The sequence below is a fragment of the Parasteatoda tepidariorum genome, chromosome 7, assembly GCF_982258835.1.
Source record: "Parasteatoda tepidariorum strain Cologne lab strain chromosome 7, Ptep-v5.0, whole genome shotgun sequence".
Classification (NCBI taxonomy): domain Eukaryota; kingdom Metazoa; phylum Arthropoda; class Arachnida; order Araneae; family Theridiidae; genus Parasteatoda; species Parasteatoda tepidariorum.
This window is the reverse complement of record NC_141761.1, coordinates 29,621,642-29,635,611: the sequence shown is the minus strand read 5'-3', so window position 1 is coordinate 29,635,611 and position 13,970 is coordinate 29,621,642. Positions and strand designations below refer to the sequence as shown.

The 13,970-nt window shown below is 30.2% G+C and overlaps 1 protein-coding gene across 3 annotated transcripts in view; it reads left to right on the top strand.

The window, feature by feature from the left end:
• Positions 1-13,386, top strand: part of LOC107441844 (uncharacterized) — a 47,357-nt gene extending 33,971 nt beyond the window's left edge. For all 3 annotated transcript variants that reach the window (XM_087167595.1, XM_087167596.1, XM_087167594.1), the window contains exon 4: positions 12,283-13,386. In XM_087167595.1, coding sequence (XP_087023721.1) covers positions 12,283-13,338 — 1,056 coding nt within the window. In that variant the 3' untranslated portion in view covers positions 13,339-13,386. The remainder of the gene's footprint in view (positions 1-12,282) is intronic.
• The last annotated feature ends 584 nt before the right edge of the window (positions 13,387-13,970 follow it).

The following is a 13,970-nucleotide window of genomic DNA, read 5'->3' as shown; positions in this document are numbered from 1 at the left end:
TAAAAATTTTGGCTACGTATTCGACAGCTTTTTATGTTCGGTGTCTTTTTTCTCTTTGTAGTGACTTATAAAACATCAACACTATTTTAGATAATCCATGTTGAAGTCACGAAAAAAAAAACAATTTATAATTTATATTCCTTTTTCGAAAAAAATAATATGCTTAGTAAATAAGCAGCTGTTTTGCATTAAATAATTTTATTAAACGGCGGAATGTTTTTCATTTCTTAACAAGGTTTTATTCTTAGCTAGCAGACAATAATTCTTTTAAAAAAAAAACTTGACTATTATTTAAAAAGGAACTTTACTTTAAAGGAAACCTAAATTAAAGTAGGGTGAACCGGGGTAATTAACGATCACTCTGTTTCTGGGGTAAATAATGATCACCTAAGTTTTATTTCAAATTTTTTTTTTTTTTTTAAATTTAAGACATGGACAAGAATGCTTGTACACTTTACTAAAGTATAACTACATTTACTTAACAAAAATTTTTTGTTTAATCTAACAAAATAAGTATCTTTTAAACTGCTTTCTGTATTTTCCATTTCAAAGATGGGTTTCAAAATGTACACATTTCTGCAAAGATTTCTTCTTCTTCTCTTAATAATAAATATTTTGAGTCACTTTCTTTTTCTTTAATATAAAAGTAGTGTAAGCTTTTGTTTAATTGTTTCACATCTACTGTAAACATTATAATTGATTATAGGAAACTATATCAAATGTTGCCCGTACACATGGGGTAATTATTGACCACTGGGGTAATTCCTGATCATTGTCATTTCTTCTTATAAATAGTATATAAAATAGCTTATAAATACCTAATTGTCTTTTCTTAAATAACAGTTCATATTTATTAAGTGGAACAACTATAAAGTATATTTTAATTGTTCTCACAAAATTTGTTTTTAACTGTATACAAGACTGTATTCTGATTTGCACCATTTCTGGTTTGTCTGACCTTGCTTCTATCTTAATTTTATGTGTATACATCGCTAGAATAATTTTTAAGTTTATAAATTAGCCTAGTATAATTGTTAGAATAATTTTTAAGTTTATAAATTAGCCTATTATAAATATGGTGAGAAATTATAAGCCTAAAAAGGATACTAAGCTTCTAGAAAACAAAATTAGTGAATTTCTTTTAATGATTGAAAATGAAAATTTCACTGTGAGAGCTGCTGCCAGAGCTGTTGACATACCTTACTTAGCTTTACACTTTCCCTTAAAGAAGTTAAAAAATCCAGCAAAAGTAACCCATGTGGGAACTGTCTTATATTTCAGAAGAACATGAGAATGAGTTGGCTGATTGCCTAAAATGTATAGCACGATGGAAAGATTTTTGAAAATTTAAAGTGTTAATCGTTCTTCGTGCTTTTAAATAAATCATTTTATTAGCTGCTTAAACATATCTTTTTGGTTTATTTGTTTGATCTTGATGTCTTATTTGTTAATTACCATTATATAATTATTTTTAAACAGCCCCTTTATAATAAAAACTGGTGATCAGTAATTACCCCAGAAGTGATCAGGAATTACCCCAGAAATGATCAAGACCAGGGGTAATTCCTGATCACTAAAAATTTAAAATCTTTTCAATTCTAATTAGATTTTCAAACAAAAGAAGGTGGCATTGGACTCATCTCATATAGCCTCAAACTTCCAGTAAATATTAAAATTCTATTTTGAATAGTTTTTTTCACAAAATAGATGTTTGCGTTTTTTGATCAGGAATCACCCCTGGTCACCCTACTAAAAAAATTAATTAGTATATTAATGAAGAAATAATAAACGTTGTACGATAAGGAATAAGATTTTTAAAAATGTTAAAATTGAATTAAATAGTTGGTAAAATAGTTCTGCGAAACACTTCCGGACAGGAGATTAAAAAATTTCTTTTAAGATTAAAACGATGTGTGGTAAACCAACCAGTGAAGGAACATTTCATCGTTTTTTTTAAAAAAAAATAAGATTTTAAACGTTTTAATTTAGATTGATTGGTAACAGTAGCTTACTACCTAACAATAGGAAGTCTAACAATGCTACCTGGTCTTAGAGTCTTTGCTGAAAAATTTTTTGAATTTGTTAGTATCTGTTCAACGCCTTATTGTTTCTTTGACAAAATTATAAAGTCGGTGTTTGTAGTTATCCGTTTAAAGTACAATTAATAGCATATAATAATGCTTTTTTTCTCATTGTGAAAAAGAGAATTCAAACTTATGACTTTTGTGTATCCTTTCTAAATTTTTCGTAACGCTGTGTAAGACGAATAGAAAAATGAACGTATTTTTTACAATAAAAAAATTGAAGTTAAACATCACAACTTGACTTGAAGTTGACACCACTAAATATTAACTGTTAACTCTGCAAAAAATAGCCAATAAAAAATTATGTAATCGTAAATTATAATGGCTAGCTTTGTTTTTAAATAAAGTATTTTGAAATTTTCGTTTGTTGCAAGATATTTCACATAAGAATTCGTACCCCTGCTAAACTGTTTCCGTAGCCCTGGGGGTATGCGTACCGCACTTTGGGAAACACTGAGTTACGCCATACCTTAGACACCTTAATAAACTATGTTTATTATTCGAAAATTAACTAAATATAATAATAAAAGATTAAATAGAAAAATTCTTCTCTGGCTTTTGTGCCAATAATTAGCTAAATTATTATCCTATTGCGGTCTTTAACGTCATGGCGGAAACTTGTAGGAATACGACATCCACCGATAACTCAGTGCAATGCGAAGATAATTTGAAAAGGCAAAACTTCCCTTTGAGTGAATAATATTCGAAATACTCGTTTAAAGAACTTTAGAGGAATCTTTAGGAGGGAAGTAGCCCTGGCATCCTTTTAGAAAGTGATAAAAGTGATTCATGAAATGAAACGGTGACCGCAGCAACATTTTACAAATATATTGCAAATGTTTTTACCTATGGCTAATTAAAAATGCTATTAAATTTCCTATTTTGCTTCTTCTGGATAGGTATAAATCCTATATCAATTTGAAACTGAGCAAGTTTTGTTCATCAAAACAAATTCTCTGCTTTCCACCTAATCTCCCGTTGGATCTGGAAGACAAAAGAATTGTAATACAATATGCCGAGAGAATTTTACATCCATTTTTAAATAAGATTTTGAGGCATCAACTGATGAAGTTAAAATGCTTTTATGAAGTGCGATATTTTTCCATTCGATGTAGAAAACGTTGACTTTAACAAATGTAGGCAAAACAGACACCAAGAGTTAATGAGCAAGGCAGCTCATTAACTCTTGGTGTCTGTTTAAGAAAACACATGCTTCGAGAGTAACATGCACTATTTCTTCAGAAGCTTGAGAAGGAAATCTCACAAGTTATGTTGCAAATTTTTAAAGGAACATTGACAGAAAGGTTTAATCTCCCAACTGTCCAATATCCTGTGGTTTTCTCAATATGGAAGAATTTATTGCAAAAAGAACATTTGGTTAATCAAATTTTGGTATTGAAGTTGATACAACTAATATTCATAATGAAAGTATCTGGAAAACTGATTTTGAGATAAGTCCTCTTGAGGCATTGTTAGTTGCAAAAACAATTGGTTCCATAAGTAAATGGTAAGTACTGAAGACCTACTAGATATAAGTCAAGGATAGATGGATTTTACTCGAACTTCGAAACTCCTTTTTCTCATTTATTATCCAGTGAGGAATTCTAGAAATGGTACTGGAAAATCAAAAGAAATTTCGAAGATACATTTACATTAGCCAAAAATTTGGAAAAAAGAGGAAGGTCAAATCAAAAGAAATAAATTACTTTTTTGCATTAACTTTAGAAAAAGAACTAAAATTTAAATAGATTGAAAGAGCTAAAAAGAAAAAGTTAAAACAGAAAGTACGACGAAGTGAAAATAATAATGGGAAAATGTGGGGATATAAAAATATAAAAGATGTGGAAAAGAGTAAACAAAAAAGAGATCTAATTATAATAATAATAAAAACATCATCTGATTACACAATAATAAGCATTCATGATTTAGAACGGACTATTAAACTCTGAGAAAAAAATGAAAAACAATTTTTTTTTCTTCTGTATTCAACTATATTTTACTTTCCATTCCATGACTGAAAAAAAGTAAAATTTTCTAAGTTAACTGTGGTTGAATGTGGTTATATTCCAAGAAGAAACTTGTTTTCAGACATTTGTATGGCCAATGAATTCCTAAAGAGCTGCAAAAATTCTCAAATTAAGTGTTCATTCACTGGAAAATTTAGTGTTTATTCACTGGTAAGAACTCCCTTATGAAAAAATCGAGGTATAAACGAGGTATATTTTAAAGGTACAAAGAAGGTTGTTATTCAAATAATTCGTTAAGGTTGAAAAGGGTGCAAATGAATACCTCAAAATCAACCTCAAATATACCTCCAGAGGTATACATGTTTCAACCTGAGGTGTTTAATTTTACCTCTGAGGAGAGGTAGATATTTACTACTTTAAAGTGCTTCATTTTCAACCTTAGGCTATTACTTATCAACCTGAAGTATATTTTTTTACCCTTGTGGAAGTATTTATTCAACAACCTAAGGTGTGTCATTTTACACTTCAAGTTATTATAAATCAAGCTCAGGTGTATTTTGCTCGACTTCAGGTGATTATTTTTCTACCTCATTCATCTAATTTTACGCTTGTAGAGGTATATATTTTTCATCCTATGGTGTGTCATTTTACACTTCAGGTTATTATAAATCAACCTCAGGTGTATTTTGTTCCACCTCAGGTAATTATTTTTCAACCTCAGGTATATAATTTTATGTAGAGATATATATTTATCAACCTGTGGTGTGTCGTTTTACACTTCTGGTTGTTATAAATCAACCTCAGGTGTATTTTGTTCTACCTCAGGTAATTATTTTTCAACCTCAGGTATATAATTTTATGCTTGTAGAGGTATATTTTTTTCAACCTAAGGTGTGCCATTTTACACTTCTGGTTGTTATAAATCAACCTGAAGTGTATTTTCAACACTTGGAAAGGTTATTTTTTATTAACGCCATGTGTTCCATGTTCTACCTTAAGTTATTATTTCGTAACCTCAAGTTTATATTTTTAGAAGTATTAATTTATCAACCAAAGATGCGACATTTTGCACTTCAGGCTTATGTAGCTCAACCTAATTTTTTTTAGCACTTACGAAGGTGAGGTGTTATACGGACCACCTAGTTTATTAATTTTTAGACTCACTATATAAAAAATATAATATATATATATATATATATATATATATATATATATATATATATACTTCATATTATATATATTATATGAAGAATAATGTATATCATTACATTTTTTTCACTAGGAGAGATCATTTATCAACCTGAAGTTTTTAATATTAAACCTTCGGCAGTAATTGCTTCTTTTGTTAAGCTATAAAAGAAAGCTTCAAATGCATAATTCTTCTATAATTTTAATAGATTTATTTAAATCATCTTAAAATAACACTTATCCAAATTCTGCAGTTAGTAAAAATTATTTATGGGAACTTATACTCGTATTTTCAGAAGATAGTTGTCTAAGGTGCTTGAATTTTTAAAGCTATAAAACTACAAATTTAAATAATTAGTCAGCTGAAATTCAAATTACTTTTATTTAAAACTAAAATTTCATCTTTTTTTTTTATAAACCAACAAAATTATTTTAAGTACTGTTTCCGTCTACGTGCTGAAACTTGTAATTATTGGAACCTAAAAGGAAAAAAAATACGAATTAGTAAGAAAGTTATACTTACAATAATAATGGCAGGTATTGAAATATTAAAATATTAGAAATTGTTTTTTTTTTATGATTTAAATTAACTGGATGAAATTCACTTTCTCTTTCAGATAAATAGTGTTACTCTTCTGCCATTTCAATTCAATCCTCGTAGCTAAAAAGCATGACAGGTATGACAGCCACAAAATAAAATACACTGAAGACAGTACTACCATTAACAACATTTACAGAAATTCAAATACATAATTCCAATCTTATTTTGCAATTTTAACACTTTTTATTTTTCTATACATCTGGTAACATTAACTTGTAAGTTTGATAATTAGATTTTTTTTTTGTTTTTTTACAAATCTTTAAACTCAATAAACCAAGTCTATATTTTTAAACTTTTTGTCAGACTTCATGAAACTAATAGCTTTTTTTAAATTTTTGACGCTGATTCTGAAAAGGACTTACGTTATTGTCTTCTATATAACTTATAATACCGAGCAGAATAAAACTAATAGTCAGTTGTTACCTTGGCGAACAAAGAAGTATTCTTTGGCCAAGGTTGTTGCAAACACTTGTTTAATTATAAATACACATCCCATAGGATGACATTCCAAAAAATGCATATTACTTTCAACAATCAATGTTTTTATTTGCAATTGATTTTTTTCAATTCAGGATTAAAATTGCATACTATACTGACTCATTTCTAAAAAATTTAAGATTTCCGGAATTCGCAAATTTTTGAAGTTGTGAAACATAAACAGCTGCATAAGAATGCTCGCAACCTTGAAACAAATTATCATATAAACTTGAAATCGGATTTAATTTAGTTCTGCTCAATATTCTAATAAGTAATAATAATCTACTTAGTAAATAATTAACGTGGGTAAATTGCGAAAAAATAACATGTAGTGAAAATAGCAGTTTTTTGATCAAACATGAAAAAGTGAGCTAGTACAGTTACTAGTTTTCAATTATCAAATATCTAGCAAACTATTGTTATATGCAATTATACATAAGTTCTGTAGTTTATTAGGAGAGATTACTTTTTCTTTCAGGAATAAATTCAGATCTATTTCCTTGGGGAAGGCTGAGCAGTAGCTTGCTAGTCTCTTCTTCTGCGTCGTTGTGCATGAGCTATTTACAGCCTATTTGCAACAGATATCCAAGCGATAATCATACAGCTATCGTAGAATTTCAAAGCAGAATTGCTATTTAAAAAATCTTTCAATTTTCAATGATTTTAAGAGAAATTATGAACATTTTACACAATTAATCAGCTTGCATACTCTACGTTAAAACATATACATTTAAGCAAAATAAAAAGAATAGTTCTATTTGAATAAATTACAAACAATAAAATATACTGTGCATGACCTGCTGTAATGATTCACAAGTAACGTTATCCTAAACAGCGACGAGAAATATTTCGGTTGTTCTCTCTTATTGCTAAGCCTACAACGATAGCCTCTAAGAATATCCTCCAACTTAAATTATTTAAGATCAGGACGTGCCTTTAAAACGAAAATAATAAAATTTAAGTTTGAAATTTGAAGCATATTTGATTAAAAGTGATAAAACTAAATTAATAAATGTCAAGCACACTTACAGAATTTCGAATAGACTTTCGATTGTCAACACAGACGCCATTTACCGGCTCGCACGGAACTCTGGGAAGTGAGCTAGTTAATATGAAGTGTATTTTAAACAACCTTAAAACAAGCTTAGGTACTCGTATAAATAAAATGACTTCATACACCTCAATAAATACTTCACTCTCTTCAGTTGAAATAAGGTATATTTTTTATACCTCGTAAATACCTCACTCTCGTTAGTTGAAACAAGGTTGATTTTTTTATACCTCATAAATATCTCTTCTGTTACAAGTGTAAGAAAAACAACCTCGTATACCTTAAAAATCACCTTATCAGTCTGGTTGATTTGAAGTGAATTTAAAACAACCTCAAAATAAGCTTAGGTATAAATAAAATGACTTCATATACCTCAATAAATACCTCACTCTCTTTAGTTGAAATAAGGTATATTTTTTAATGCCTCGTAAATACCTCACTCTCGTTAGTTGAAAAAAGGTTGATTTTTTTATACGTCATAAAATACCTCTTTTCTTACAAGTGTAAGAAAAACAACCTCGTATACCTTAAAAATCACCTTATCAGTCTGGTTGATTTGAAATGAATTTAAAACAACCTCAAAATAAGCCTAGGTATAAATAAAATGACTTCATATGCCTCAATAAATACCTGACTCTCTTTAGTTGAAATAAGGTAAAAAATTTTATACCTCAAAAATACCTCTTTTGTTACAAGTGTCAGAAAATCAACCTGGTATACCTTGAAAATCACCTCATCAGCCTGGTTGATTTGAAGTTGATTTCAAACAACCTCAAAATAAGCTGAAGTATATATAAAACAACCTCGTACACCTTAATTACAACCTTTACGAGGTATAATTTTTATTGCTGTTTTCTCAGCGACCTCAAATATACCTCAAATCGACCTTAATACCTCAAAAATACTTCAAATCAACCTTAAATATACCTTAAATTTTCATAAGGGCTGTTCCTTCACTTGGTTATTTTACTACTTATTATTTAAACCACCAAAAGTTTAAAGCAATATTATGTAAGTTATTTAAAAACATTTCGCGTCATTTGCATTTAATAACAAATATGAAGACACCATCATTTAACTGAAATTACAAATTTTGAAATTTTTATGGATTTTTTTTAAAGGCAAGCTAAGCTTAAGTGTTCCTTCACTGGTTAGTTTACTTTATAAGATGTTGAGAAATTTGCGATGATGTGAGAGATGCTTAAAAATCTTGACTAAGTATTTTTATTAATATTTATAATATATATATATTCAAGTAATTGATAAATATTTTATTCCAAATCTATTCATACGTATTCATACATCTATTCATACCTCTGTCTTAGACCTTGGACTCTAGGGTGCAGAAGCTGATTGTTACAGTTGGGTGGTCAGCCGTCCTTGGCTGTAAAAATTACTTACTATCAGAACTCCTGTAAATCTTTACGGAATGTTAGGATTCCATGGAACACTATTTGGGAACCTCTGCCTTAGACCTTGGATTCTAGGGTGCAAAAGTACTAAGAAGTAATACCTGTGCTTTACAGCTTTAATTTCTTTTTTTTTTAAAGGAAGAACCGAAACTGTCGAAGAAAGCTTTTCAGTTGTCGTTGCCATCTTTAAAATAACTGTATATCAAGCGAGTTAATTTTGTAAATGGAAAAAAAAAATGGTAATGCAGTAGTAATTGTACTTTCCATAATACAAAGTTATTGTTTCGTCTCGGCCTATAAATTCAATATTTTACTTTTGATAAAAATAATGTTTAAAGGTATAATTTTCATTGATTAAAACTCAATTAAATTGTAAATTATCGCCAAGATAAATGATTAATTTAACAGTACTTTTTCGATAATTGTTCATCAACCAAACCTTTTATTCGATGACAACTAATGGTTAGCTTAATTGAAAAAATTGCTGTAATAATTATTTTACAATTTTGAACTAAGTTGCAAAATCCGATCATTAAAACGAAAGTTATTCAGGGTGATATCCTTTTTTTTGCGGACTGTACATACACTAAAAACGAATCCTTAATTAGACTGCATATAGCACAAGAATTGGGAATTTAACTTTCCGACATAAAACCGAATTTTAGATTATTAATGATAAAACGATGAAAAATTAGCCATTAAGAACAGCTTCAAGGCCTAGTTCAATTGTTATTACTTCACTTTTGAAGACAGATGAGAAATCAGAGTTGCGGAAGCAGATTCCCTATTTTCTCAATGTGGATGCGACTGCCTGCGTGGTCGTCCAGTTAACTGCCGTCCGTAAAAATTTTTATGACATTGTCGGGGATCTTTTTTATGATTTCTAAAGCCAATTGTCAGAGATGAGTTGGAAGGAAGACCTTCTTGGTGAACGGGGTAGTAAAATCGAAGTGGAAACAAACTCTTGGGAGTCCCTCTGAGGGATTCAGACAAGATTTTAAGGAGTGGGCCTCAATTTCATTATAAGGCAAACACAGAAGCTTACCCTGACTGAAGAAGCTGTTTTTCTTAAGTCTTTGATTGTTATTCCAGTTGTTTAAATATAGGGAGGTTCTATTATGCTGACCGTAGCTAGAAAGTTTGTTATAATATTTGGTAAGGTTGGCCTTTCTTCTAGTTTGGAGAGGTTGCAAATTAGCCTCATAGAGAACTACTTCTTTCGGACAGCTGCGTCTTAGTCCAGTAATAATTCTAGCAGCACTGAGTTGAACCTTCTCCAATTTACCCAAGTTGGTGACTGAGGCACAGTTATGAACAGGGAAACCATGCTCTGAGATGGGCCTAAATAATGTCATATAAGCAACCCCCCCTTCTAGTCCTCGATTTCCTTAGGGTCAACGGTCTGATGGACCCTGTCTGACTTCGTCAGACATTTGGAGCTACAACAACAATGACAAAACTTCCTTCCTCTAATTCTGAGAAAGGTTGCTATATGGTTTTTTTATTTGCATTTCTAAATCATGATTTTTATGGAGTCAAGTAATTTCTTAAATGCTGATATATTTTATTAGAAATATCTCAAGTAATGTTCAGGATCTTACAGCAACATCATTATGCATAATAATTCCCTTTTAAGTGATGGTAAACATCAACTAACTTCTCTCTAGTTAAATTGCAATTATACTATTCCAATAAATTTTGCTGAAAGGCAGTTTCAGGAACATAGAATAATTTTTCATTCGAAAAACAGTGTTATAAAAATAGAGTTACACAAAAATACACATTAAGTGAAACTTTATTAAAAATAGCTATTTTTAACTATAATACCCATCGTAAAATTCATTCACTTGTCAATAGTATCCTATTTAATTACTATATTTTCAAAAAAAAAAAAAAAAGAAGAAGAAGAAACTTTTGTACTTAAATGACAATTAAAATTCATCCATAATTTTTAAATCTTGAGAAAATAGTAAAACACAAAAACTAAGCTGGCTTCATCTTTGCAGAGCATTTTTATATTTTTATTTCCAATGAGCTGCACAATCGGTTTTGCCGACCTAGTGCGTTCTCCAGAGGTGGTATCCACTCTTTCAGGACCACCACAATGGGTGAGATATTGGTCATGTTAATTTGGACGTCTAGTTTCTGCCACACTAGATGGCAGCACCGAGACTCTATTTGAATGCTAAAGTGCACTAGGAATTTAATTTTGCCAGAAATGCCAAGAGCCAATAAGGAACTCCAGGGATCTTTTACATGCCGCATAATCATACGACATGGCCGCTGAGGATTTTCTGCATCCCGAAAATCTGGTGTCTGGACCGGGGATCGAACCCGCAGACTTGGGCTCAGAAGGCAGACGACAAACCAACTGCGCCACCCAGCCACAGCATTTTTATATTATTTATTATATTTCTCTCTTTTAACAATTTGCTCTTTTTGGGATAAGCTGTTAAAACAACAATTTTTATTAAATTTTAAATATATTGGACTGGCTGGAATTACGAACGGTATAATATTGGATAATAAAGCTAAGTAAGTGACAAAAGAAAAAAAATCAATGATTGTGTTTGTCGCGCATAAAAAGTTGTCTCATATTCAAGTGATCAAATTTCCCTTATATAGTTTATCTATAGAAAGAACTCCCCTCGCCATGAAGTCTAAGGCCGTCTGCTGCTATGGAGACAAGAAATAGTGCATTTCAAAGAGGGGAGCATCTTTCTTCCTTGATTCTCTCTCTCCTGCCAGCCCGACTCAAAAACTGTCTTAAATAATGAACCAACTTACCCTTGAAATAGTTGAACCTCGTAACCATAGTCACCGCCACCACTCCAAACGAATGGCTATGGAGAGTTTTTTGCAAAGACAAACTATACATTGTCCACTGGACATGCGCAATATCAAGCTCCATCTACATCTGGAAAATCCTCATACATTTGAGGGTGAATGGCAATGGGTAAAGGCATTGATGATTGATTATATTTAAAACTAAACACCCCCTACAATGCCCCTACGTTACCTGAACACCAATTTCTTATCTTCAATACATACAAATTTTAAACATTCCTAATGCTTATAAGGTGTCAAAGCCTTTGCAAGTATTCGCGATACCAACGCTCGATTACGCCATCTGGGGAGAAAACCGGTTCTATGTTTTTTACCCTTCTTCCTTCCCTCTCCTCCTCTTTTCAATTATGTAGGAATGTGTGTACTACGATTTTCCTTCTTTTTCTTATTATTTTTCGTATTTAATCATTAAAAGTATTTTTTTGAATTTCTATTTCTCTTTCTTTTAAAATCACGAAATTTTTTATAGCCACCAAATCTTGAGAAACTAATTTTTGACATGTTCAAATTGCGACAAAATTATTTATTTCCTCGAAATAAGTTTTTCAATTTTTAACATAAATATTTTTCACAAAATTTCAAAACACCACTCCAACGAAGAAAATCTGTAATTTAGACAGTCGTTATTTTTATACTATTTTTTGTTTCTTTTTAGGTGCCTTTTTATTATATGTCAAGAAAAGAGAGACTTCTGCAACATTTGAAAGACACCAAGAGTAGTAAAAATGCCTGGGAGTTTTGTGAATTGCTTAGCTCTATAAATAAACTTGATTCGGATGCTGATACGAATAAAATATCTTTAAATAGTATTTTAATTATGAATCGTCTTAAAGACATAATTCATACTGAAAAACTTAATTCGGATGCTGATACGAATAAAAAATCTTCAAATAGTGATTTAATTATGAATAGTCTTAAAGACATAATTCATACTGAAAAACCTGAATATAACATAAATAAATTTATCTTGATGTCCTTAAAGAATAGAACTCATGACTTAAAAGAAGTTAGTGAGTTTATATCTCGATTTCTTTCGAGTATTGATAACTTTGACTGTGGAAAACAGAATTCAGAAGAATATTTAATGCATTTCATACAAGAATTCGAACGTCTTATTAATTTGTATGGTTATAATATGCGTGACAGAAAAAACTTTAATGCTTTAGAAAAAATTTCTACTACTTTAATGATGATTACAAGGAGCTGTACAGCAGACCTTCTAAGAGCATTACTCCATAAATACCAATTGCATATCTTCGACGAAGAGAAGAAAAAAATTGGATTTTTGATGGTAGAGGCTATTACACCTATTGAAAAATTTATATATATAACCGGTGGTAATCAAACGAACAATAAGATAAAAAGTTTTTTGTTGTTGCGAAGATCCTCCCTTCAGTATTTCAGAGATTTTTTTGATTCATTTCCTGTTGGTGAAACTCCATTAAAACGTTTTGATATGAACAGGATAGATTTGTGCATCGAGGTATTAGATAGGGATATTGATTATATGTGTGAAGATGCTGAAATTTGTGCTTATCTGGAAGATGAGGATGGGGAGGTTTATATCAGTGATTTCGAAGAACACGATGACCTCAAAAAGGATGGCGCATCTACAATGCCTGAATCACATGTGTGGTGGGCTAAGTGTTCTCAAACCCTAAATCGTTTAAGGATTAATCAATTTCTTAATCAACTTTGTTATTTCTCTTGAGCTGTAATATGACATTCTAATAAAAAGAAATTTCTGCATGTAACAATACTCTGGATATTGAACTTTGTTGTTGTTATGAATATAGGGCTGCCATTGGCGACTAAATCGACTATTTTAAAGCAATATCAACTAGGGCAACTATTTTAGTAGAAATATGAGTAAAAACAACTAATTTACAATGAGTTGCGTAAAATCGGCAACTTTTTTTTAGCCAATTAGAGACTAAAATGAAGAATAGCTTCATGAGTTTCCCCCTTTCCCCTCTTTTAATTTAAACGGAGAGGCAAATTTAAAACAAATTGTCTTTAAATACACAAAAATTGTGTAGTTAGTTTTTTTAGAGAGATTTAGAATAGAAAAAAAAGGTGCATGGTATATATATATATATATATATATATATATATATATATATATATATATATATATATATATATATATATATATATATATATATATATATATATATATATATATATATATATATATATATATATATATATATATATATATATATATATAATAACAGGGCATCCACCACGTTATCTTATAGGGATGAATAGACAAGATAAATTTAGTAACGAGTCCATTTTAGGCATAAGCTTTTATTTTACTAAGCGAAAGTGAAAAAGAAG